General features: G+C 37.8%; 1 protein-coding gene across 1 annotated transcript; it reads right to left on the bottom strand.

The window, feature by feature from the left end:
* Positions 1-314: 314 nt before the first annotated feature.
* On the bottom strand, positions 315-26,981 carry LOC137624414 (protein SGT1 homolog). Its single transcript, XM_068355159.1, has 8 exons — positions 26,870-26,981; positions 26,183-26,320; positions 25,894-26,004; positions 14,455-14,630; positions 14,109-14,216; positions 5,969-6,059; positions 3,692-3,888; positions 315-1,376 (listed from the first exon to the last, which is right to left on the bottom strand). The coding sequence occupies exons 1-8, from the start codon at positions 26,907-26,909 to the stop codon at positions 1,272-1,274; spliced, it is 966 nt and encodes a 321-aa protein (XP_068211260.1). The 5' UTR covers positions 26,910-26,981; the 3' UTR covers positions 315-1,271.
* Positions 26,982-27,994: the final 1,013 nt, after the last annotated feature.

The raw sequence follows: 27,994 nt of genomic DNA, 5'->3' as shown, positions 1-27,994 counted from the left end.
GGAGGATTGCTTTGCATTGCTCCCTGATCCAGCATGCACTCCTTTGAGAGTCCTGGCCCTTCAAGAAGAGCTGTAAACAAATCCTCAAGTTCGGCTAGGCCTGCAGGATCGGATACAAAGAAAACCACGGGGGCTGTTCCTAGTAGACCCAGACTGCCCACAGCATTTTCCAGAAAGGAGCCTGTGCACACAGCCATTTTTGAGCCACCCAACCTGGTTCTTTGAGGAAGGGGGTCAGCAGAAAGAAGGGCATCGCTGTAAATGGCCCCAGTAACAGAGCAATAAAAACCTTTTTAAGAAATAAAATTAAAGGCAAAACTTTGCAATTTATTTATAAAGCAACTAGTAATTCTTACAACAAATTTCCTTTCATACATGTTTTGTAGTAATGTCCAGAAAACACCATGCTTCTCATAAGGATGTATTAGCACACCAAATTTCAGTTAATTTACAAGTTGCTACTCAAAACTTTTAGTAGAAAATTAACTGGACAAACTTAGTTACAACTTTTAACTGCTAAACTTGAACCAGAATTTAGCAATTAAACGTAATTAAACATCAACTTTAATTGTTAAATTCCGGTCATAAATGACTACCAAAATGTATGACTATTACCAAGAATATAAACAGGGTGTACCTGCTATGAATAAATAATCCACTAAAATTCTGCACTGACATTGTGCTTCAACAATTAGATCAGCATGAACACAGTATCCTCTTAATAGCATCACAGTTTACATTCCGATGAAAATTGTATTGTGTTCCCTGACTTTAAATACTTTATTAGAAGTTTAGTGAAGGTTATCATCATATCACTAACAGAACTCTAAAAGGACATAAAAAAACCTTCCATCACAATTTAGTTTAAATCACTTTTCTGCTAGTATTACTTTGAGCTATAATTTCTTAGGATTTTACTCTTCTCTTGTTTGTACTTTACTCAAACCTGTGTAGCACAAAAAGTAACTTTTAAACATCATCTCAAACATAGTATTTATAATAACAGATAAAGCAAACAACACAACAGTACCCTAACATTACAATAAGCTTGATTGCACAATCCAAACTGGACTATATTTGTAAATAAAATTCATAAAAAAGACTTTAGATAGCTAATTGTCATCTATGAATTTTGATAAATATAAAATAATCTCTGCCTTCACCTTAGTGAAGAATAATCCAAGAAACCAAGCATGAAAACTGCCTCATCACAATGATACTGTTACACACGGAAGGTTTTTCTGCCCGTCATGTATGTGATAATTAAATCACTAATTCCATTTTTTGTATTCCATGCCATCTGGAGGTTTAACATCTACCTTATCAGTTGCAACTTCCTTCCAGTTTGTGCTTAGTACAGTTCCTCCAGATTCCATCTGTTGGAAGAAAGGAAAAATAAAATATTAATCATCACACTACCTTATGCTTTAATTTTATTCACTAAAATACTAAAATGACTTGAATTAGTACCATCCTCAATCACGTATTACAGTACATATATACATTTATGTCTAAATACTGTTTTATACAGTTTCATTTAGACAGTATTGTAGAGAATATATTTATGTATTCCTTCTGAGATACCATCCTTTCTTATACAAAATACTGTACGAGAACTGTAGTACAATTGTCAATGACCATGACAGTCAAAACACCAGATGATAAAAATTAATAATATACTGACAATTAAAAAGAAACTGGACTGGGAGTTTAAGGACAACGTTGTGAACTTTGTGATGCTCCCTGCAGTCTCATATAAAATTGTAACCTAACTACTGTAGTTTCATTGTGATAGTTTATACAGTACCTCTCCCGCTTTTCTACCGTGGAAAATTTATGCAAATGTCCATGATCGTTATCTCTTCTACAACTAACATTAGACACCTGAACTGTCTCTGCATAAGACACTTAACATCGACGATAGACTACCCGACAGATTTTTTAAATATAAAAAAATGCCTATCTACACGAAGATTTTTATTTAAAAATATTCTCTTGGGTGTCAACAGCAGGTAACAAAATTTTTATTTTGAGAAAACACAATGGCCCAGATTCATAAAACTAATACAATCCTCTCCTAGTCAGGTTGAGAGCAAGGTTCTGGCAATACAGGTTGACCCTTGGCATTTTGTCAAGACATTTACAGGAAATAGATCAATCTTCAGTTATATGATAATTCCAAGGTCAAATAATTAGAACAGTCTAATACAGACACCATTGCTTTGAAATTTCCTTAGATTTTAGAGGTTTCAACAATTAGAAAATATTACTTGTCCTTGACTATCGAAAATCATACTCAGTATGACAAGCCAAGCTGCAACCCTAGTAAATCAGAATGCTAAAAAATCAAGGGCCCAACTGAGAAAGCTACCATAAAAAACAAGCAATACTTAAGTAACCTATGAAATATAAATTAAAGTAAAGCAAGATAACATTTTAAAACAAACACTTATTACCAAAAAACTCTTGCAATATATTCAAAGATTTCAAGTAAGACTATTCCATAAATTGGTTACATCAAGAACACAACTTCTAGAACACTGACGTAAAGCATCACATGAGAAGTCAAAACTGTTTAAATTTAAGTCATGAAAGATATAGTTTGTAGGTTCTAGATGGAAAGGGTTTTTAGAATCATTAAATCAGATATACAAAACTACCATTTATAAAATTAAGAAGATAGAATTTCATGAACTACAGGTTTGTCCAATATATGCAGCTTTAGACAAGACAGGGTACTCAAATCAATGGCAGAAAGAGTAAAATTTACCTTTGGATAAATAGGTATCCATAAATTTAAAAAAATCCATTAACCAAATTTTATGCAATTGAAAATTATATACTTCAAAAGTGAATCTCCTATCAATTATGAAAATACACATTGACAATGTAGTTCTGCATGTACTGTAGTTTGAGATACAGTCAAATGATCTGGATGGAGAGGATGCAATGTCTTAGACTAACAAAAAATCACACTTTTAAAAAGAGGCTACAAGTTTAATTACATCCCTTATAGTATGCACCAGGCAATAAGATCTCTTAAAAAGGTCACCAACTACGGATCTACAATAAGGTGGTCAATTGGAATTATAAATAGGTAAATAGCCTGGTGGTGGAACCTGAAAAGCCATTCCGCACCAAAGTGCATCTATGGTAAAACCCTAGTTACACTGAATTAAAAAATAAAAGAGGTTGAACAGTTAGATGGAAGCAAGAACAGAGGCAAAGAAGGGAATAAAATGAGTGCAGCAAGGGGCTGGTCAAAGGAACACAGCAAAGACCTCCAAGTATGCCTACTGACGGCACCAATCCGATATGAGGGTAAGGTGATATTGATATAAATAGAAAATTATCTGTACAAATAATCACATTTGTGTATATAAAAAGTATTGGGCCAAGGACGTATACATTCCAACTCGTAATATGCATTGACGGCATTAACCCCCGACTTCTAAACTTTATGGGCTTTTCAATTTTCATCCTAGATTCTACTCAACCACATTCTACTACCTAGCATTGAAACTGAGCAATTGATGCGTCATCATAATACTTTAAATAAAGTAACCAGAATTGAAAACTTATTTATCCCTTCTCTTTCACCAATGCAAGGCATTTTAACTTTCTAATAACCCTGTGATAAATGTATACCTTTTCACCTCCTATTAAAACAATGGAGAAAAATGCTACTTACAAACGACTTATTCATTGCTCTTTTAGTTTCATCAGATCCTTGTCCATAAATTTTCTGGAAGAGCTGATTGAGTGCAGCATCCCCTTCAAGCTTCTCATTTTCCTCTTCAGCCTTTATGTCTGCTTCGAGCTTATTCCAGTCATGCTTCCTGCTAGCAGATGATGGATATGCTGGAACGCTTTGAGGTTTGGTAGGTTCTGCAACACACACATCCTCTTAAAATACTAATAGATTGCAAGAAAATTCAAAACCATAATAGCTATACAGTATTCTAAAATTTACCTTGTATCCAAAACTTCTTACCCTGAAGAACCAAGCACTTGCAACCAACAATAAGAATTTTCCACTAGGTTTAGGTTCTAGATATTTTAACATGCAAGATATACAAATAAAAGATGTGACCTAAAAAATGATACTTCTAAATTTAGTTTCTCTAGCAGCGTTGCACAAGACTGGTCTACAATATTACATAATCAGTCTGATAAAGTATTGTACAGATTTGTATGAAACTTTCAAAAAGTAAGTACACCCCATGCCAATTTAAATGTTTTGTTTATGTACAAATAAAACATTTACAAGCCACCATTTCAAAACTATTGCCAAATGTTAATCATCAAACACCATTGCTAGTATCACCTAGTGAAGGAAAACTAATAACCTTTACTGTCCTGGTACTGTAATTATGTCACATTTTGACTAGCTGTGAACTTGCTATATGCATTGTGTATCTCTATTAAAGTCTTAACTAATATTGGAAAGAATAGCTATAATTAGCCAATTCATTATTACTCCTAAAAATATTACTGAATTTACACATACATGATCTAGAACTTTATTTATACCCTGTATATACTATATAATTATCTTGACATTACCTCTTCACTATTTGTCTGCACCATAGAGTACTTTCAAACTCCCACCCTATATTTTCTCTTCACAATGATTCAGAAAAATATGGACTGCAAGCTCAGGATATCCATGGTTATTTTTGCTTGCCTTTAAAATAATTGGCAAAGTTCTCCATATTTGAAGGTGTACTTCTTTTGGGTACTAAGGCATTAACATAACAGTGAAGATGGCAGTACTAATTACTTGAATTTTAAGTCGAATGATAATGAACTCAATAAATTACAGTGATGGTAATTCATGTTAATATAAAACTTGGCATGACCACTTTACAGGATAATTTATAAACTCGAAACTAAAAAATATTATTCCGCTGATTGTTTAAAAAGAAACTCTGCAGTTAAACTCCAAATTCCACATAGTAGTAGGTTGGCCAAGGGACCAGCCACCGGTTGCGATACTACTGATAGTGTCATTGGGTCCTTTGACTGGCCAGACATTACTCTCACTCACTCACTCTCGTTACGGCTCATTTCCTCTTTGCTGACACAAACAAAATAATCTGGCCTATTCTTTACACAACCTCCTCTTTCCTCATACACTTTACAACACTAAAATTACTAAACGATTTTTATTCTCTCAAGAGGTAAATAATCTGGCCTATTCTTTACACAACCTCCTCTTTCCTCATACACTTTACAACACTGAAATTACTAAACTATTTTTATTCTCTCAAGAGGTTAACTACTGCACTGTACTGTAATTGTTCAGTAGCTACTTTCCTCTTGCTAAGGGTAGAGAGATTCTTTAGCTACGTTAAGCAGCTCTTCTGGGAGGACACTCCAAAGTCAAACCACTATTCTCTAGTCTTGGGTAGTACAATAGCCTCTATACCATGGTCTTCCCCTGTCTTGGGGTAGTGATCTCTTGCTTGAGGGTACACTCGCTCACTATTCTATCTTTTTTCTCTTCCTATTGTAATTTTGAAGTTTTTAGTTTATATATATATTATATTATTGTTCTTAAACTTTTAGTTTATTTCGTTATTTCCTTTCCTCACTGGGATATTTTCACTCCTGGAGCACTTGGGCTTATAGCCTCCTGCTTTTCTAATTAGGGTTGTAGCTTAGCCAAGTAATAATAATAATAATAGAAAACCATAAAATTCATCATTATACAACTGAAAAATAAGACTATCAACTTAAAAGTGAGTGGGATTCGGATGCTAAAAATGTCTAAACTATTAATGACAAAAAAATTGGTGAAAAAACAGTGAACAAATCTATATTAAAATATGAATAAAAAATCAAATTCATTAACTTTAGCCTTTTTCAAAGACAGCACTTGGTGGCTTCATCCACCCAGGTACCTGGCCAAATGGCCCAAACTACATTTACATTTAGGACAAGAAAACACCAATAGTTTATTTACCTCCAGGAGCAGATTTAACAGTAGGTTCGGTACCATCACCTTCCAAGGCAGCCCAATGTATACCATCCACCTTTTTCATCTTCACTTCAATCTGAAATCAAAAGGGTTTACGTAAATGAAAAATATTTACCAAAAATTGATCTTCCTGATCTCTTTATAATAAAAAGGTCCATTTTTTTTATTTTTTTTTTTTAGAACAGAGATTAAAATTATTATACCAGTTTGCAACACTAAAAAATATTCTAATGATCAAATTTCTAGTTTCTAAACTAGCCCAATTTTCATATCACTTTTTGTCTCGAGAAGCTTGGAATGTTGATGTTACTCCTTAAAATCAAGATTTTCCAGTTTTCTTTCCTTCCACAATACACTAATACCTTTATTAAAGCAATGAGACATTACCAAACACCAATAACATGATCTAAAAGTTTAAAAAATAAAAATACCCCCCTATCCTCTTGACACCACCAATCTGTGGGGAAGAGGGTGGGGATGTATAAATTAAATACTATTATTGTACTAAAATTCTGTTCATTTCTATGAACTTCCACCGAGGTTCATAATGCTGACTTACACTTCACAAATGGCGAGTAGCCCGTGAATGAGTGAGATAGGGCATTTGGTTTCCATTACATCCTAGACCAGGGGTGGGGAACATTTTGGTGGATGAAGGCTATCTTGCAATTCCTCATCACTCTTTAAGACCGCATTAAGATTTTATTTTGTTATTTTATCCCCTAGGAAGAAATTTATTAGTAATCTGATGAAAGATATTTATAGAAATTGAAAGCATTACATTTAAAAGTATTCTAATTAAAAAAGTACTTACTATACAAATAAGTGACTTATTTGAGTTTTATTCTTTTGAAAAAAAAATTTGCATCAAATATGAAAAGTTTATTCACAACTGTAAGTTGAAGAAAAGCAAGAAATCAGTCGTGCATGTTCACGATGATTGTGATATTCTACCACTTTTTTTTTCAAATTTTGATGGGATTTTCTCGTCAAATATAGAGGTTTCAGGATGCATTACGACATTACAATAGGCTCCACTTGTAACTCTTCAGGAGCCTGTGATACACAAGCCAAAACCCTCGCATATATCTTAATTTTTCCTCATTACGTTCATAAGCTGGGGAAATAGTTTTTCTGAAATTTTTTGATTGAGACAAGGGAGTTTGAATAGAAGTTTTTTTCTAAATGACTCAAATTCTCGAGACATTTACTTCTTCCTTGCAACGCTATTTAACCCATTTTGTTTTAAAATGAAATTTCATAAAAATGTGACATCTGGGTGAAAATTTTGATAAATTAAAACACAATGTTGGTTATTTTCTCTAAAAAAAAATCAAATTATTTGCCTTCGTAAATAAAAAATTTTGACCAATAACTTCCATTTTGACAGCCAGTGTACTTTTGAGAGGCAAATCAAATCTACACTTATTATTTCATCACCCACTATCAGCATGTATTGAAATTAACTATGCTTGGATGCATTTGGCTGAATTTACTTAACAATACTTACAACCTTTTGCGAGGTATTCAAAATAACAGATTTTGCAGAAAGATCTTGTAAAATAAATTAAAGGAAATCAGTGTATTGTTTTTGATTCTCTTAAGATGTACAATAAATCTCTAATATTTAGCCATTATAGCTAGAGCAGCATCAGTGTACACTAATCAAATTCCTAAAATTTGGTCCTACTTTAAGACATTGATAATAGTTAAAATATCTGTTCCCCGTGACCTTTTTTAAGGATGCCTGAGGCAAGCAGTTTTTCATACAATTGAAAATCATCAGTTATAGTACTAATAAAATAAAAATCTACGCCGAGTACGATGATTCATCCAAAACTAACATCTCACTGAGGATGTGGACAAGACAGGAACTCTTCCTGTACTATATGTGAAATCATTCACTCCCACTAGGCTGGTGTATCTCGCAAGGAAAAATTTCTTTAAAGTTTTGATTAATTGAATTCAAAGAAAAGTTTCCATTCTCTGGGAGTGACATCACTGGGCAAAGACAACTTTCCTTTTGTTTGTGCGTGAACATACAGGTGAGTATATAAGGATTTACAACAAAAAATCATTCGATGTAAAAAAAAAAATAGCAATCTACACTTTAAAACTTCAGACGACATTCAAAAAATTACTTTTACACAAACGGCAATTACCCACTTATATATAGTACTAAAATACTTAATTTTACAAAAACCAACAAAGTAAATTTGAAATGGTTACTGAACCACAACCCAGAAAGTGTAATTCTACACATATACCACTAAATTCCCCATTCTATCAAGACATTTCCAACCAGCCACTATAAGTCCTAAACCCCACAACCATGACACATATACCAAGACTCCTTGAGATAATGTACAGTATAGCGAACACAGATTTAGGATGACACTGAAAAGTCGCTAAAAACCTTTCCAAAAGATTTTAGCAAAATTTTATCATGAAGACTAATTTTCAAATCTTTCATTAGATACGGATCTAATTCTTTCTGGGCTTGGTGACCAAGCAATAATATTGAATGACACTGCACTCTTGGACAGAGGACATGAATATAATACCATAAAACAAATTAGGCACATAACCCTTAATGCCCCCTTGAATCATCCAAATACAGGAACACAACTATCCCCTGAATAAACGACCCTTTTTAATGTCCAACTATCCCCTGAATAAACGACCCCTTTTAATGTCCGTAGAATAGTGCAAATAAAATTGCACATATCTAAGTAGGAAGTAAATTTTTGTAAACCTTTAGTCTTAACCTTATTTTACCTGATTGGTAACGTCTCTGCCTGGTGTTTGCCAGTCGGGGGTTCGAGTCCCGCTCAGACTCGTTAGTGCTAGTAGTGTCTGCAACCTCACCATCCTTGAGAGCTAAGGTTGGGGGGTTTGGGGGGAGCCGAGTCATCAGCAGCCACTTACCTGGCCCTCCCTGGTCCTAACTTGGGTGGAGAGGAGGCTTGGGCAATGATCATATAATATATGGTCAGTCTCTAGGGCATTGTCCTGATTGCTGGGGGCAATGTCACTGTCCCTTGCCTCTACCATTCATGAGCGACCTTTAAACCTTTAAAACCCATAAGTGATCATGCCCAAATATCATGACATGTACATTCATCGCAGGAATTATGAGAAGCAGGGTATTCTGTCCTCATATATACTACAATTACCCTTGCCCTAGGATTGCTACCCTATTTCAAAATAATTGGTTTTATAAACTCAATTTAAGGAGCTCAGACGAGTGCCTCATTTGAGAAACCAAAGCTTCTGAGCATAATAGAATATCACACAATTTGTAGGCAACTGAAAGGTCTTTAATATTGCCTTGCAGTCTATGATTATCAAAATACTTAAGAAGACACTAGCAAAATCTACGACAAACTGGTACCGGATTTTGCTTAATATCACCAGACAGAATAATTAAAAACAATAAAGGTCTTATATTTGAAAACAAACTTAGAAATAATAAAAACAATATTTACACTAATACATATACAGTAAAACAATTCATAGAATCCATACACTAAAGATGAAATGCTTTCCATACCCATACAGTATTTTCTACCCTTACCTAGTGGAAAGTAGCCACTAAACAATTACAGTGCAGGAATTAACCCCTTGAGTGAAGAAGAACTTTTTGTTTCTTAGCATTATCAGGTGTATGAGGAAAGAGGCGAATCTGTAAGAATAAGCTAGACTATTCACCATATGTGTAAGCAAAGAAAAATAAGAAAAATAAAAATCTATCATGAACGGAAGAGAAAACATACTGTGAATTTTAAGCTAGCCTATAATCAATAAAAAATTATTCTGAAGTATATGCACCCAAACACACTCAAAACTAAAACTAAGTTACAATTTTTATGGGTGGAAAATACTCTACCTCATGCTTTTCAAGTTTTATTACATAGCCATTGATAGGACTAGACAACGTATTCTTAGCCCAACATCCAGAGAAAAGATGGATAATAAAATATATTACTGATTACGGCTTGTCGAGGTTGATCACGATCACTTGGTTCACGAAAGGTGGTCCAAAGCACTAGGCAAATCATCTGCTGTCCAGATGCTTTCATCTGACCTATTCCTATTTCATTAGTCTGAATCGGTTCTCAAGTTTGTCATCAAGGTAGCCGATATATCACAAATTTTAAAAGTACTTGGTATTTTTCCAAATTACACAAACCAAAGAACTTAATGCTATAGTCACACCAACCTCCTGGATTGTCAGAGACCTGAAACAGGGTGATCCAGGGAGGAATCCATAGTGGCTCCTTGACAGTTCTTGGCAGTTTGGGAAGATCCGTGATGCAAAAACATCTAGGGTAAAGCACAGTCTGGGACAATTTGGGGTGGTCTTGGGCGAGTGTGGCACTTCAGTAGCAATGCCTGGCTGGTCCGAGTTATCCGTAGCACTGCCTTGTAAGGACCAATACAGTGCTAGGACAGCACAGTGACAAAGTGGTTCTGGGGTGACACCGGGTTAATCCTCGACGATGCCGTGGTGGGGACGTAGGTAGTCAGGGGCAATCAAAGGTAAAATCTATTTTCCGTCCGTAGACTCTTTTCTTCCCGGATTAACCAGGACCACCCAGGATCATGGTCCGTGACTGTCCACAGTAATCCTGGATAATCCATAGTATTACCGGCTTTGGTGTGACTATAGCTTTAAATATGAGATTAATTCGTGAGTACAGTGATACCTCGGTAGTCGAACGACTCTATACTCGAACAATTCGGAGTTCGACCAAAATTTTCGAGAAATTTTTGCTGCGGTGCTCGACCAAAAATTCGGTACTCGACCAGCCGAACACGTGACGACCGCATGGGCTTTGTGATGATCGCGCCATCTCGGCCACTCTCGCTTGTTCTGGAAGCATCAGTTCTCTCGAGAGCGTCACTCAGACAACGCGCGATCAGCATTCGTTGTGATTTAGTGATTTTCAGTGCTTTTAATTGCTTTTTTAGCTTTCATAATGAGTCCCAAGAAAGTAATGAGTGTTAAGGGGAAGGAGAAGAGGAAAACAGTGCGAACAACGATCGAGTTGAAGAAGGAAATTATAGCGAAATATGAGAATGGTGCTACATCAAAGCCTGTTTCTCCTCCAAAGAAGAGACAAAGAAGAGAAGAAACCCCTGAAATAGATCTGCCCACCCTTTCATTGGAGAGAGAAACAACTCCTGAAGGAGAACTACCCCGCCACATCATGGAAGGGGACTCTCCTTCCAAGCAGTAACCTCCCCCTTCCATCCTCTCCACATCCATCCCTGTATGCCATCGAACCGCTGCTCAAAGGTATGTTCACTACAGTACAGAAAATGGTTTAAAATTGTTTTATTTTAGTACAGTAAATGGTTTAAAATTGTTTTATAGGATTTTCTGACCAATTTCATACACATTTAGATAATTATTGTTGTTTAGGTACACGTTTTATTAATATTTTGGGCCTGTTCGAGTGCTTGGGAACGGAATAGAATATATACCATTATTTCTTATGGGGAAAAAAAATTCGGTACTCGAACAAATCGGAGGTCGAACACGGATCTCGAACGGATTATGGTCGAGTACCGAGGTATCACTGTAGCTGGAACTTGCTAGTTAAAACTTATAACAAGGTGCTGACAACAGCCGGTAATCACTAGCCAGTGGTGAAGAAGCCTCACCCCTCTTGCCAGTAAAATAAATTTTGACTGCATCTGGGACTTTCAAGGGTGAAGGCAGAAGTAATGTCGAAGGACTCTGGTTTCTATAGTTAGGAAAGATTAAAAATACTTCTAAAATTTGTCAGTTTAATTAGGAAATTCATCCTGAAGTAGGAGGAAGTCCCTATTACCAAACCGACTGTAAAATCCTGGGATCACTAATCTCGGACCTGATAAGGTGCGGAGAATAGCATCCTTTACACTTTGTGAACCAGGGTCAAAAGTACCCTCAGTCTCAGCCCTGCCAACCATAGCTGTTGGAAAAGAATTTTTTTTTTTTCTTTGACAGGCAAGACAATCAAGACAGACATTAACGTTTATAGGTTTGCTTGTGAATATCTAATCCCCCTTATAAGGAGAATGGTGGAAAGCACACTGCTATTTTAACAGTACTGTAATAGAATAATGAATAGCTGTAAGAGCTATACCCCAAAGGGATAGAAAGAAGAGAGGAAAGGAGCTAGACACTCACTCTCAACCTTAAGCTGTAACAGCTATATTAGACGGGACACTTTAGTTTTGTAAAGGAGCTAGGTTCTTTACACTACTTGCCGAGCACAAGCTCAGGTCCGAGTCGAAAACACACAGTATCGTAAGACTTGCTAGTAATCCCGCAATTAATACGCAGTAAAGGTGGTCCGACACTTCTATACTTGCGCATCTAAAACTTGATCCATCGAGATCCTTTTCTTAAAGGCTAGAGTAGCACCAACTCCTCTGATCTCATGGGCACACACCTTTTTCTGGGCTCAACCTGTGTCGCTCCTTATAGCACCATTTCTAAGGTATAAATACTGCTAAATATAACAGAGAAAAAAGTTGCATGGAATGCCAGGAATAAACCCAGCTCGCTCATCCTTATTTTTAAACTATCTGATACGATTGAGGATCTAGGGCATAATGCTCTGCTGATAGTCTTCTGCGGCTAAAGGAATTTTATTTTTAGTAACTTATTAACAGGTTTTGTAACTTACGTTAGGCAGTCTGGGTTTTCTTGTGGTACCTCCTTTACAGAACACAAAAGTAACTCATCTGGATCTGAAATTGTAAAGGATAAAAACGTGGAATCAAGGATCGACGGACTTTTGAGTTTAGGCTACGAAATCAGGAACAAAATATGGAAAGAACAGGCTCCAGTGCTCAGAATTAGAGAGCAAGTGCAAGAATCTGTGCAGTTCTTGTAGATGCTTAGTCGAAGCTAAAACAAGCAGAAAACCCCTTTTTTAGGATTCTGTCCCTTTCACTGACGAGATGGACCACTCAATACACGTATCGCTCTGAGTACAGGCCCGACCACGACAGGAGGTACACAAAGAATGGGGATAAATTTCCAAATGTGAAAGGAAAGCCGAACATGCTTTCCCATTCACACTCGGACAATGACGTTGGACACGAGTGTTACCCATCTCAACACAAACACTTTGCACACACAATAAGTTGAAAACTCAAACGCAGGTCACAGTTTGTCGCGAGCAAAAACTAAAGGTCTTGACTGGGCAACAACCAGAGTACGAATGGCAACCTTTGCCCCATCCTTACCAGGCCTGACACTGCCTTCTTCTTGGTGCATTGTGGGTCAAAGACAGTGGAAGGTCGCTTTGCACTGGGAACATACCCTGGGGCATGTTACCGACCTGAGGCTTTAATGCCTCTTGCCTGGAACGGAGTCCTGGTTGGGGGAAAAATTTTCTGGTCGCAAGTTTAAACTAAAGAGTAACTCCTGAGAAGGTAGTCCGTGGTTACAATGCATCGGAACAAACCCCTTTTTAGGATTCTGTCCCCTTCACTGACGAGATGGCCAACCAGAATCAGTAGGTTTTCAACAGTCATTCTTATTTGACTTGGGTCTTGGAGCTAAATTTTTTCATCAAGAAAACTAGAGCTTGATTCCATACAAGGTAGACAGATAGCAATCTAAATGCAGATAAATTGCATTGCACTTCTGTATTTGCTAAATATTACTGAAGAGAAGTGAGTTTTGATATTTGAGTTGTGGGCACTTTGCTAAACAGTATAAGATGGGGAGCTTGTAAAGTAACTACTTTGCAATGGAACTTTCAAGTTAAAGGATAGGATTAAGGAAGTGAACAATTTGGGTAGTAAATTTGTATCTTTGGTACAAGTTTGTGTTATGTTGCTTAAATATTACTCTTTCCAAATATGAACTGGGTCAATTCCCCAACTTTTAATAGCTTTTTTGGCCATTTTAGATGGGTAAATATTGCAACAGAAGAGAGCATGAAAAATCCGAAGCTTGAGACAGAACAGCTCAAACTTCTTGTACAACAATTAGATAATTTCCACATCGGCTATATTTAAATTCCCACAACTTGCAAATATTTACAACCCATGGCTTATTTTCATTGATGCTTTCATGAACAAAATTTTGGAAGTTTCTTTTTTAAAGTCTACTTACTTTTGAAGGTACAACTTTGAAAGACGACAGTTCAGGATTAATTCGATGGCAAACATCTAGTTCTAAACTGTACTCTGATCCGCTTGGAAGAGGAGCTGTAACACTAACCTGTAAATGGCAAACCAGAACTATTGATCTACATTAACACAAAATATGTATTTATAAACAAAGTAATTAAGGTGTGTGTGAGAAATATCAATCCGATTTCCTTAAGAATATTCCAGACACTGACCCTTATAATACTAGAAACGAAAATGTTTTTTGAATAGGTAATTGAACAGTATTGACAGAATGCTGATTACATTGTATTCTTATTCCATTATTTATTTAATAAGAATTTACTTACAGTCTTCTCAGTAAAATTAACCTTGACATCCTCAGCTTTCTGATTTTTAATAAGAATCGTGATAACTACATGCGTTTCCGTTTGATACCAGTCATGCTTAATTTTTGGAGCTGGCATAACATTGGCTGCAGGTGGGTTAGACTCCTCAGTTTTCTCCGTTTTTTCATCGCTATGTCCTGTAATAATTCAAGATTTGATTCTTAGCTTAACACTTCAAGATATGTCTACTTTGTGGTCCGATATGAAAAAACCTTGCATACAAAAAAATAAAAATCTTGAATGAATTGTAAACTATTAATATTCAAAAAAAGAAATTAATGCTGTACAGTACTTCCCCCAGATGAATCAGACACTGGGTCTAAATCAAAACTGATATTTGGGTCCAAGATGTATTAATTTCCATTTAAAATTATTACAGCAGCTTTCATATGTAAACTAAATGTAAGGTTTAGTAGTAACTTCCCTATAATAATAAGTGGCTGCAATAATGTATATTCATTATCCCATTAAGTAATTATATTTCTGCTTCAATTTTTTATGTGGCAAAGACCTGAACCCTAAAAAGGAAGTCTTTATATTTTTTTATAAGAAACTGATAGCATTAATAACAAAGGACTGTGAAACAGTAGCATTCAAAATTAAAATGACAAATTTGGTAGTACTGTAATTTGTATTTTTCCTAACATACAAACCTTGTAGGTAGTAGGTTGGCCAGGGCACCAACCGGCCGTTGGGATACTAAAGCTAGAGTGTTATGGGGTCCTTTGACTGGCCAGACAGTACTACATTGGATCTTTCTCTCTGGTTACGGTTCTTTCCCTTTGCCTACACAGACACCGAATAGTCTGGCCTATTCTTTACTGATTCTCTTGTCCTCATACACCTGACAACAATGAGATTACCAAACAATTCTTCTTTGTTCAAGGGGTTAACCACTGCACTGTAATTGTTCAGTGGCTACTTTCCTCTTGGTAAGGGTAGAAGAGACTCTTTAGCTATGCTTAGCAGCTCTTCTAGGAGGACACTCCAAAATCAAACCATTATTCTCTAGTTTTGGGTAGTACCATAGCCTCTGTACCATAGTCTTCCACTATCTTGGGTTAGAGTTCTCTTGCTTGAGGGTACACTCGGGCACACTGTTCTATCTAGTTTCTCTTCCTCTTGTTTTGTTAAAGTTTTTATAGTTTATATAGGATATATTTATTTCATTGTTTTTACTGTTCTTAGAATATTTTATTTTTCCGTTTCCTTTCCTCACTGGGCTATTTTCCCTGTTGGGGCCCCTGGGCTTATAGCATCCTGCTTTTCCAACTAGGGTTGTAGCTTAGCATTTAATAATAATAATAATATAATAAGTATCCTCTGTCAAAGCTGAACTTGCAATAAGACTTGACGTAGTACAGAAAACAACCCAGCCGCTAATTATTGGAGGGTAGCAGGAGCTAGACCAGCACCCCACTCTCACACTCCTTGGCGATATGATGTCCCTTTATTGTAGGCAGGACTTACAGGGTGATAGGCAATGGCAGGCCAGTATAAATTAAGAGCTAAAGGTTTACATGTTAAGGAAAAATAAAAATGACTTCCAAATTTGTAATTTGGTCCAACCCCACCTATAAACTTTTCGCTCTTTATTATACAAGACTCCCCATTAGGTGGGTGAAAGTCCTTACCAAATGGCTGATAACTTGACCCGAGGTGTGACTGTGCTTCGCATGAGCTTACAAGAAGCACCCTCTCACCTCTAACTTTGGCATGTGAGCGAGAGCTGACGCCCTCAGCAATTGGAATGTATTAGAGAACTAGGCATTGTGACTTCACCAGGTAAGGGTTCTTACTTAACCTAGCCATTACCAGACTCCCCGTCGCTGGTTCTACCTGCACACGGGAGGCCAGCTTGCAGAGTTCCGCAGGTGCTGTATTCTAAGATGGGGTAAGATGAAGGTAGAAGAGGCCAGTCACTACCGAGGCCAGTCACTACCATTTATCCCAGGTAATGTCTGCCCTCGAAGACTGCTACTTGCCCTGCAAGGGAGCCGAAGTATCCTAAACCACATGTTGTGCAGCCACCACAGGACCTAGGCATTCATATTCCAGTGGGTTAGGTCTTGCAGTTAGTGGGCTGTGATGGTCGTCTGATGCTTCCAAACGGCCACTTGAAGTATCTGCATCACAGTAGTTTCTATTTAAATGCTAGGGATGTACTTATGCAACCGACATCATGAGCTCTGGGTCTACGGTCTTGGAGAAGAGAGTGGATTCATGGCCCGATCTATGACCTAGTGAATCCAAGATGAGAACAAATTCTTGGCAACCCCCCTCTTGACCCTGCCACTACTCACGAAAAACTTATTTTCGTGCGTGCGAGCTCCTGCAGATCGTTTAAGGTAATGCCTCAGAGCTCTTATAGACATAGTACCAAACAATGTGGGCCAGCAGATAAAGTACATACACCTTCAACCAGTGAGGTACCCAAACTTTGTTCTGCTACAGCCAGAATCCGAATCTTGGCATCGGACTCGGGGATGAAGTAAGAGTTTAATAGACCTTCATCCCCTGGCTGGGATATGTTGTTGTAGAAGAGACCATATCCTTCGCTGGCACTCACAGCAGAGGCAAAGGCATGAGGAAAAGAACCATCCTCAGAGTCAAGTCATGATCCGATGACCGACTAGCAGTATGAAGCATTCCCTTCCGGGAGCGTGGTACAAGAACTTTGCTCCGAGGTGATGGTTTAAGTTCTGATTGGAGACCAGTAAGTTCGACACTGAATGAAGAACGAGTTCTGTTAAGGAAAAGTAGACTCCGTTCAAAAGAAAAACAAGACTCGAGGCCGAGCGGCATTCACGTCAAGATTGAGCAGGGCCTTGATTATCCCAGGTATAGATGCAGCAGTTCCTCCTTTACTTAAACCAGATGGCTCAGTCACTCACTGTCCAAAGGAAAAGGCAACCCTTTTGGCTGATGTTTTTGACAGTAAACAGAGTAATGAAAAACTTGAACTTCCTCATTCCTGTTTTCCTGAGGCTAAACTAACTAGTTTAGCTTTTCGATCTTGTGAGATTAAAGCTCTGTTGATGGACCTTGATACTTATGGAGGTGTAGACCCAAATGGTATTTTTCCTTTGTTTTTTATAAAGACAGCAGATTTCTTAGCTCCAAAGTTATCTGTTATTTTGCGCAAGTTAGCAAGAAGAGGAGCTTTTAGCACTTGTTGGAGAATTGGTAATGTTACTCCTCTATGTAAATGTGTTTGTGGTAGCTCAAGTCCCACTGATTACCGCCCAATTTCCATAACTCCCATATTATCTAAAGTTTTTGAACGTCTTCTGGCAAAACGTCTTAATAGGTTTGCTGAAGGTAATCATCTATTCCCTAGTTTGCAATTTGGTTTTCGTAAAGGCCTTGGAGCATGTGATGCCCTTCTTACAATCTCCAATGCAGTACAGAAATCCCTCGATTGTGGTCGTGAAGTTCGTATGATTGGCCTTGATTTTAGTGCTGCCTTTGACCGTGTTAATCATGAGGCCCTTGTTTTCAAACTGAAACAGTTGGGAGTGGGTGGGTCGTTTCTTAGCATTATTATTGATTTTTTAAGTAGTAGATCTCAAAGAGTAGTTGTTGATGGGCACCATAGTGAGTATAGGAATGTGATATCCGGTGTTCCACAGGCTAGTGTTCTTGGCCCATTACTTTTCATACTATATACACATGACATGTGGTTTGGCCTAGAAAATAAGCTTGTCGCATATGCAGATGATGCTACTCTCTTTGCATCAATTCCATCCCCTGAATGTAGATCTGGGGTTGGTGAATACCTTAATAGAGATCTAGCTAAAATTAGTGCAAGGTGCAAGTTATGGGGTATGAAGTTGAATCCTAACAAAACTCAAAGTATGATTGTAAGTAGGTCAAGGACGGTGGCTCCTCAACATCCGGATCTCAGTATTGATAATGTTTCTTTAAATTTGTATGACTCTTTCAAAATTTTAGGTGTGATTCTCTACAGCAAATTTACTTTTGAGAAACATATAAGGTCTGTGTCTTCTTCAATTGCACAAAAAATTGGCTTATTGAGAAAGTCTTTTAAGATATTCGGTGATCAATCTATTCTGAAGAAGTGTTTTAATTCTTTTATTCTACCTTGTTTTGAGTATTGTTCTCCTGTCTGGTCTTCAGCTGCTGATTCTCATCTTAATTTGTTGGACAGAAACTTACGGTCTATTAAATTTCTTATTCCTGATCTAGATATTAATCTTTGGCACCGTCGTTCAATTAGTTCATTATGCATGTTGCATAAGATTTTTCATAACTCTGACCATCCTTTACATTCAGATCTCCCTGGACAATTCTATCCTGTTCGTAATACTAGGCTGGCAGTTAATTCTAATAGCCAGGCCTTTTCCATCATAAGACTCAATACCACGCAGTACTCTAGAAGTTTTATTCCAGCTGTTACCAAGTTGTGGAATGATCTTCCTAATCGGGTGGTTGAATCAGTAGAACTTCAAAAGTTCAAAGTTGGAGCAAATGCTTTTTTGTTGACCAGGCGGACATGAGTCTTTTTATAGTTTATATATGACATATTTGTTTTTGAAGTTGTTTAATAGTTTATATATGACATATCTGTTATGACGTTGTTACTTTTTTTTAGAATGATTTTTTCTCTTCAGTTATTTATTTCCTTATTTCCTTTCCTCACCGGGCTATTTTTCCCTATTGGAGCCCCTGGGCTTATAGCATTTTGCTTTTCCAATTAGGGTTGTAGCTTGGATAGTAATAATAATAATAATAATATAACAAGCTTTGCTGTCCCCGGGAGAGAAATACTGAACGGTGCAAGGCCTCTTCCACGACCTAAAACTTCGTGGATAGACCACTTCACCTGATGGGAGGCGAACAACGACCTACGAGGTTATCCAACCATCCTTTTCGTCACTGCTTGTGAAAAGCCTCTCCGACAGATGTTGGATACCCTCCAGGTAAGAGGTTGTAGGGACTTAACTGATCGTGGTGAATCCCCGAGCGAGGTTGTATGAGCAGCTCTAGAAAGTAGACACCAGTTCTCTCAATATCTCTGCAAGCAGGAATAGAGGGTGTGTGTGCTATTGTGCTTGCTGCCACTGCAGAGCTATCAGGTTCATTGACCGATCTATCAACACCCTACAAGAATGAGTCCCATCAGACAGGAGGGAAATGCTTGGACTTTGCGGGATGTTGGAGGGCCTCTAAAAGAGGTGCCTGGTTACTCTGTACTGGTTTACAGTACAGAACTTCTGAACACAACTCCCACCAGGGTCAAGACTTGTATGGCTAACTGAGGGAGAGAACTCCATCAAAGCCAACTACGAGAGTGCGCCTGGTTAGAATGACTGCTAGGAAGTCTTTCTGACCACACTGAACTGGGTTGCATAGGGAAATTGAGCTGTCTCCCGTCAAAACTCCATCTTCTAACAATATTCGTGAAAAAGAATATCTTTGTCTGGATGTTCTATGCCATGTGTAGAATACACTTGTTTGGGTATTCTGGCACCATTAGGCTTTTATAAAAAAAAAAAGAAAAAAAAAAAACCACTACAGAATGACAAGAAGAGCTATTGGAAGAGATTAAGAGCCACAGCAACACTGCGCTCAAATTGAGGAAAACTTGTATGGCACTCCTGATCGGTGTTGGAACATAGCTCAAGAGGCCATGTGTCGCGCATCAAGCAACCCGTTTTCTTTCGATACCTCAACCAAGAGGAGGTTGGTATCTTTACCTCCCAACTCAAGCCTCTCTTTCAGTCTGATCCTGACTAGCCAGTCCACAGCATCTCTGCAAATACCGAAAGGATCAGCTGCCACTGGAGGGAACTAAAGCTACGACTTTCGCCAGCGCCAAAGAACTCAGAAGTTCAGGCACGCCTATAAGAAGTCTTGCTTGAGGAAAGGACACTTAGGTTCCCCGAGTCTCTATCCCCAATAGTTAGAGCAACTCTCTCTTTTGAGGTTGTTAGCCTTCTAAATGTGCCAGTTTCTCATGGAGCCTGCCGGAATTAATTCTAGCGGTTTTATCTTAGCAAGGTAAAACCTAAAATGTTGCCTCAGTGTGGTAGAAACATCTCCATGAAGTCTTAGAATTTAACCACTCGTCTATGGGACAATATCAGATGTATCGGCATTGACCCCTGTTGCAACTTGAGTGGACATTCTTGTGAACACTTGAAGGGGTGAGCGTAGGCCACAGCCTCGGACTCTATACTGGAAAATTAATTCTTAAAGGATGAGTCTAGGTACATCCTTGGTAAGATAACCTCCAGTTATAACCAGTAGTCAAGGTCACAAAATGTCGAGTCAACTGAAGGTGATAAAGAAGCGGGATGCTTCACCTCGCATGGAGGATTAGGACAGTTTGAGGATAGGACCTAGAATCTTTTTAATTAGGACCATCCAAGAATAAGACACAGGGTCTTCTTATTATCCCCTACTTCTGTGGCATCCTCCCCCGGTAAGTTAGGCGAGGGGGATTCCCTTCATAGCAGAAGCGATCTTAATTCCACTTTATTTTAACACCGGTGGCGCCACTGACTTACACTCCCTGGAGCGCAACCCTACGTTATCACTCAAACTATGACTCTCTGAAATGGGAAACATGTTGTACAAATTACCTTTGCAGGTGAAAACTAGTTTTTCCTTCAGATTCATCAGAAACTGCAACAGGCGCCAGAGTACGCCCTGAAAATTACGCAAAATTTTTGGGATACTGGTAACGTCTCTGCCTGCTGATAACCTAACTGGAGTACAGAGTGCCGCTCAAATTCATTAGTTCCTTTGGTGTTTGTAACCTTACCATCCTTGTGAGCTAAGGATCGGGGGTTTGAGGGACCCTAATGCTCTACCTGCTGAGTCATCAGCAGGATTTGCCTGGCCCTCCCTGGTCCTAGTTTGGGTGGAAAGGGGGCTAATTATATCTATATATAGTCAGTCTCTAGGGCACTGTCCTGCTATCTAGGGCAATGTCACTGTCCCTTGCTTCTGTTACTCATGAGTGGCCTTTACCCCTTAAACCTGGTCAGCCAACTACCCAGTAAGGCAGCCAGCACCACCCGGGGATTATATCTGTTGACACGCCCTGGTCGGATGGTTTAATTACCCTGGTCGGATGGTTTAATTGAAAGGAACAACATTTCAAGTTGATCCCTTTTGAGTCATGAGATCAGTTGCAAGCAACTGTCTCTGTAAAGGAATGAAGACTTAGTCCTCCAATTGCTTCTGCTAGAATGGGAGTTAGTAGTGCATGTCCACCTAAGAAACAGTGAACACTCAAGTGACCAGTCTTATCTAGCAGATAATGGCATTACAGTAGCGAACCTCCTTTGTTGCTCGCTGTCAAGCAACAGTCAGTCGCCAGCAACTACTTCTGAAAGACAAGATTGAGGTGTGTCTTAAATCACATTTGTCAGACAGGTAGTTATGTGCATAAGTCCAGTTACGGACCAGTAAACACTAACAGAAAATTTACCTCTATAAAAGGTATACATTTCCTCGGATAGTAAGGCGGTTATGTGACAGGTACTCGAGGGCAAGAAAGATCTGGGTGCGGCCCAAGTGGTTCGTTGTGCCTGAACTGTCATAGAACATCGATAAATATTTGCAAACAAGACCACCTTCTCCCTGATAACGAGTATCCCTTAGGAAACGGGAAAATACGCCTCTGATCGCCCCGTTCATGATCAGCAAAACTGGAATACACTCCGATTGTTCAATACCAAGGGAACAGACACGCTTATGCAAAGTTTCGAAATCTAAGTACCTTCGATACCAAGACTTACGATTGGAGATGTTAGGGAGGACCTGACTGGGATGAAGGAGGAGCACTCAAGGGCAGACAACCTATGTCTGGTTAGGGGATGGTAGAGGGTTCATGAATAACCTGACTTTCCCCAGGAAGCTAATGATGTATTGGAACGAGGATTCAATTTGTCGTCCAAAATGCAAAACACCGGCTCTTGCTACTTAGTAGCACATGAGAAAGAGTTTCAAAACAAGGCAGTGGTACTTATGTAAGAGTTTCACTTATTAAAAACCAAAAAAAAACCCTAGTCAAAGAATACAGTATCTATTTTATTTACTTAGTATTTTTCACTGCATTGGATTTAGGAATTTGGGCTATTATGTCCTGGAAAACCATACAGCACCCGTACTGTGAATCACTAAATACAGATTTTATTGCCGAATCCAAAATTTGGATGTTCAGTGGGGAAGTGGCAAACTAGTAGGGATGGTTAAAAAAAAAAAAAACTCACACTCAAGTCACTAGGAATTATTGTAACTTCCTCAAATATTTCTTGCCTGTAATACCAACTTTTCATTGTAGCTGCTAGATTTTGTAATATTTGAGGACTTGGGCCCTCTCTTTTGAGTCCAGGGCCTTAGAAGCAATGTAATAGCAACTTTAATTTATTTATGAAATCCTTCAAACCAAGTTTCTTTTAAAAACTCAGGCTTTGTTAACAACAAATAAAATTGATTACATTAGCAGTCCCAACAAAATAAACACCACAATGACTAAAGAACTTCCATAATTCAATGACTTCTAGTTAGACAAGAGGACCTCAAGTGTGCCATAATACTTACATTTGTAAAATTTCAAATTTAAAGGAGCAAACTGCTATCACTAATAAACCCAAGGAAAGGTTCCTCGTGTATGAAAACTGGGTTAATGAAGACTTTCATCTATCATTGGGATAAGTGGATATTATAACAGTCTAGATTTCAGCAATCTGCATTCTGATGTCAACTGTCCATCGCATTATGAATTTGGGACTGAGTAAATAGAGGCCAATTTTCCAATTTGGGAATAAAGTACATGCCTTAGTTTGGAATTTCTGAAAATCTCCACACCTGATAACAAAATGCTAAAGATTATCTTCTATACCCGATTCACATAATACAAAGTAGATACAATATCTTAATTTTTTTTTTAACAGAAGTAAAAAAAGGAGAGAATGATTTGTAAACAGTAAAAGTCTATTGAGACTGAATCTGATTAAACAACGCCAATGTTAACCATAGCATTAGCAAGGATGGCAAGACGAGGAGAGGATTTCTCACTACCAAGGTAGATCGTTCCATATTTCTGCTGCAACAACCTAGAAGGAAAAGGGAAGGATAGTTGCTGGCTAGCAACGTTTCAGGAACAATTGGAGTAATCACTGGGGAGGCAGCCGTGAGAACTAGCCTTTCTGACAGTGAAATAAATCTCGTCACCAACAAGTGAATGAGTGCAAACACCTTGGTAATCAAAGCTAAAGTCTTGAAGATCTCTTCCTATGAGCTAACTGATTAAAGTCAGGGTTTGTAGGGTCAATGAATCTACATCCTTTGAAGAATCACCCAAGACATTCACCAGTTAATAAACATGTGGAATAAAGGAATGAAAAAGTGTTAACTGGTCTCCTTCGACAGCTAATTGCTGCTGAATATCAAGCTTACTGAGGCTAAGAATCGTCACGACCCTCAGCTTCTGGAAAGTGAATGGTAGAGTGTGGCACTATGTGGTACGTATCAGTGCCTGTCCTCAGTTGGAGAGGATCCTTACCAGAAATCATGCTAGCACAATAAGGCTTTTCAGTGCTTGTAGGAGTGCTAAGATAGAACCTGAGAAGTCATCTGTTCCAATCCTTATCATGCCAATGAGTGTCGGAAGATATATCCTGGACTAGATTCTGAGTGTGGTACGATCTCTGGGGTTGGGAGCACTGATGGAACAGATGACAGGAGACAGGTTAACTAGTTCCTTGGCAAATAAGCATAGGTTCCAATCATGAAGCTTCCAAATGCATTGTTCCAGACCGTGTGGTTCCCTATTATGGATTGTGGATGATCCAATGGGAAATGAAAATCATGGAAAACAAGAGCAAGTAACCCGTCTACAGGAGAGATTGCAACCGAAACGCTACCGTGAAGATGAAACACGAAGGGAAGATCACCAAGACACTTCAGAGCTCGTGAAAGAAAGATCTCTTAGCCTGTACAAGCGATGAGAATGATCATAGGTGGTTCTTTCACCAATATCGAGGACCGGGAAAGCTGGATCAAAGCAGCAATTACAAGTTATGCAACCCAAAAGTCACTAAAGAACAGGGGCGAGAGTTCCAACTGAGGTGTCCAAATAGCACGTAAAAGACCTATCCCGTAGCGACTGGTAATGCTTAGATTGTACAAGCAATGACAAGGAGCTTAAGAGACCAGTGTTGATCTTTATATCATGCCATGGGATTGGTCAGCTGGGAGAGTTCAGCTAGATGTGTTAACATCAATACATTTGTACCTCTAGCCGTTCGTATGCTCCATCTTGCTTCTGCTGGGTTATCATCTGAAACTAAACTACTAGACACACTGCTCGTATGTAGGAAAGAGTAAGGTCGTGTAATTTTGTTTCTTGTGGTTTCCTGGTGAGTCTACATGTGTATGTAAGTGTGTAAAAGAAGTAGCAGCAGACTCTCTGTCAAAGGTGATACAGAGAAGGGGTCATCCAAACCAATAATGAAGCTCCAACAGGGAAAGAACAGGAACTATGACGAGACCGCACAAGAAGGTGAAGTATCCTTAGCACCTTTCCAAGAGCAGCAAGACATTGATAGTTTTCTTGCTTGCGTATACACTTAGGCACACTATTCTATCTATTTATCTTCCTCTTATGTTGTTTTAGTTTTTATAGTTTATATAACTATTATTATTTTTATGAAACTGTTAAAATATCTTATTTTAATTACTTCTCTTATTTCCTGGTTTCCTTTCCTCACCGGGCTATTGGAGCTCCTGGGCTTAGAGCATCCTGCTTTCCCAACTAGGGTTGTAGCTTGACAAGTAATAATAATAATAATAATAATAATAATAATAATAACAACCCTCTACCTCTTACCCAGCACTGGCAAACTCCTTCCTCCAACAGAGCTTGACAATTGAACAGGTGCCAACTTTTCCAGGGATACATTGGTGAGGTAATTAACAACAAACAGAAATGCTGTCAAACAGGCAGAATAATGTGGACATCAGGAGATTTCACAGAAAAGGGTCACCAGTTACAGTTCTCTCGGGAAACAACTTCAAATCCTTTCTTCTTCCTTAATATCTCTTGCACACTGTAATTTGTCAACCAATTTATCTTAAAAAAAAATGTTAGAAAAACCAGTTGGGGATGGCAGAAACATGTTTACACTATCCAGTAGCTGAAAACAGTGTGTGTTGGCGAGGGGGCAAGGCTTCCCCGCCACCGGCAAGTAATTACCGACTTTCAAATTATAACAACCGATGTCCAGCTTCACTGGTAACATGCTCCTATAATAGGACTAAGGTTTGTATTCATTAGGGAACAAATTATTATTTGGCAAATCATTGAAAATACTAACAAGCTCAGCAAATAGTGTATTGTACCAAACATGAAAAAAACTTTACCGTTCATTTCTTTGCAGGTGGTTTTAGCTTCTTTACGGGCAATTCGTTTTATTCTATCCTCACTCCAATCAATCCACTGGTCAAACTGATTGAACGTTGATAACTCGGGGCCTGTTTAAAATGCAAGTTATTTTGTAATGGACAATGCAGTGTTACCCTAATAAAACTTTTATCAATTAGTAACCAACAATTCATAGGTCATTTACATTACATAACACACCCCTGAACATTGTATTCCTAAGATACATTTGGGGATTACCTAATTTCTAAAGTAGATATAAAAAATTACCTGCTTTCTCTTTCCCCTCAGCAAATGCTTTCTTGGCTTCTAAAAATTTACCCAAGAAGAAGAGAGCTTTCCCATAAACCAGATTAGCATCAAAGTTGGCACCTAGTTCAAGTGCTTTTGCTGCATCATGAGCTGCCTCTGTAACCATAAATTGCATTAAATTATCTGTTTAATTATTGTCCTGTATTCCAAACTAATCTTAAAGAATACTATACATTTATTCAGCTGACTGTAACAGATGTAATGAATTCAAGTACCATTTTGCTTATAATGAATACTCAAAATGACTACTGTAAATGAATGAAAAAAAGAAATACATGAAGACATAAGCAAGAAAAAAAAACATACATTGCATTTTTAAGATATGAAGTAGTATTGTCCAGTCATATTTTCATGCTTGTACACAAAATTTCTTGAGTAAATTGATAAAACCTATACAACTAGGTTTAAGTAACAATACATGCAAACCAAGTTCAGTAACAAATCTTTGTACAAGGACTGCAGTACTGTCTTTTATCATCAGTCTTTGGAGATTCATAAGCAATAACATGCTGCAATTCAAGATGATAAAATTGCAGTGTCAAAATTTTCAAAATGCATACCTAGACAAGAAAAAAATATTTGTCCTCGCAAATCACTTGAAAATCATAAAAACATGTGAAATTTCTAAATATAAAATAAAATTACCTTTATACTTCTCTAATTTCAGAAGGCACAGTGCTCTCATATACCATAGCTCACTACACCCTGGTTGACTCTGAATCTCACGCGATACTAGCTGAAAAATTTAATTCCATTAAGAAAATTCTTTTAATTTAAGAGCTCTTTGCCCATTGACTACATTTACCATTCCAAACAAAGTGCATTCACCATTTCTTTGTTGGTCATCACACAAACACTTAGTTTTTTAGCATAAACATTTCACTAAAAGAATATCAAGATTGTGTGCATAAAATGCAAAAGAATAGATTAGTCAAACATTTTGCAACCAAGAACACAGTTTTGTAGTTCAATCTTGTTTTGCAAACTACTTGCCTGCACTGCCTTGTCTGTGCAGTCCAATGACTGCAACCTATACACCTCGGTCCTGAAAAGTAATGAAAAATGTTGTAATAAATTTTCATATTTCAACAGTTTATTTGTAAAAAGTACAAAAAGTAATGAATGGCATTGTACAGTTATGAAAGAGATTGTGGTGCCAGCAGCAGCAGAGCTGAACAAGTGGTACAAAGCAAGAGGAGGAACAAATACAGTACCCGGTATGGTGGTGAAATTGAGAGGTTCACATAGCTGTGAAGGAAAAGTAAAGCCAGAAAAATGTAGAAAAATAACTACCTGTACCAAAATAATGATGAATAAAGACCAATAAAGGAATATAGAAAATGGTAGACATTGCAGAGAAGCCAGATGATGGGAACACTGGGGGAAGAAAAAGTAATCTACGTATTGCAGAATCTGTGAGAAGAAAAGACCAGCAGGATGTAGGAGAGGTGAGGAGTTATTAAAGGCAAAAGTAGAAATATCTCCATTAAAGAAGAGGAAGTAAGAAAATTGAATAACTAATTTTCACAACTATTAAACACTGAGAAATGGAAAAGATCTTGGATGTAGATGAAATGCCAAGAGATTGGGAAGATAGTTGGATAATTAAATTGTATAAAAAATGGAGACATGTTGAATTGTGAAAACTACAGAGGAATAAAACTTAAGGAGTCTGCATTCAAGATACTAAAAAGAATAGTAGAAAGAAGGTTCAGAAAGTTGATAGATATACAAGAGTAGCAGTTGGGGTTTTGATAAGAATGAGCACAG

Source organism: Palaemon carinicauda, chromosome 31 (assembly GCF_036898095.1).
Source record: "Palaemon carinicauda isolate YSFRI2023 chromosome 31, ASM3689809v2, whole genome shotgun sequence".
NCBI classification, from domain to species: domain Eukaryota; kingdom Metazoa; phylum Arthropoda; class Malacostraca; order Decapoda; family Palaemonidae; genus Palaemon; species Palaemon carinicauda.
This window is presented reverse-complemented; position numbering and strand designations above follow the sequence as displayed.

Coding starts and splice junctions, on each gene's coding strand:
- LOC137624414 (XM_068355159.1), bottom strand. CDS start 26,909: ATGAGAGCACTGTGCCTTCTGAAATTAGAGAAGTATAAAG. Junction 6,060..14,108: donor TCAAAGTTGTACCTTCAAAA/GTAAGTAGACTT, acceptor TTTTGATTTCAG/ATTGAAGTGAAGATGAAAAA. Junction 1,377..3,691: donor GAGCAATGAATAAGTCGTTT/GTAAGTAGCATT, acceptor TTCTTCCAACAG/ATGGAATCTGGAGGAACTGT.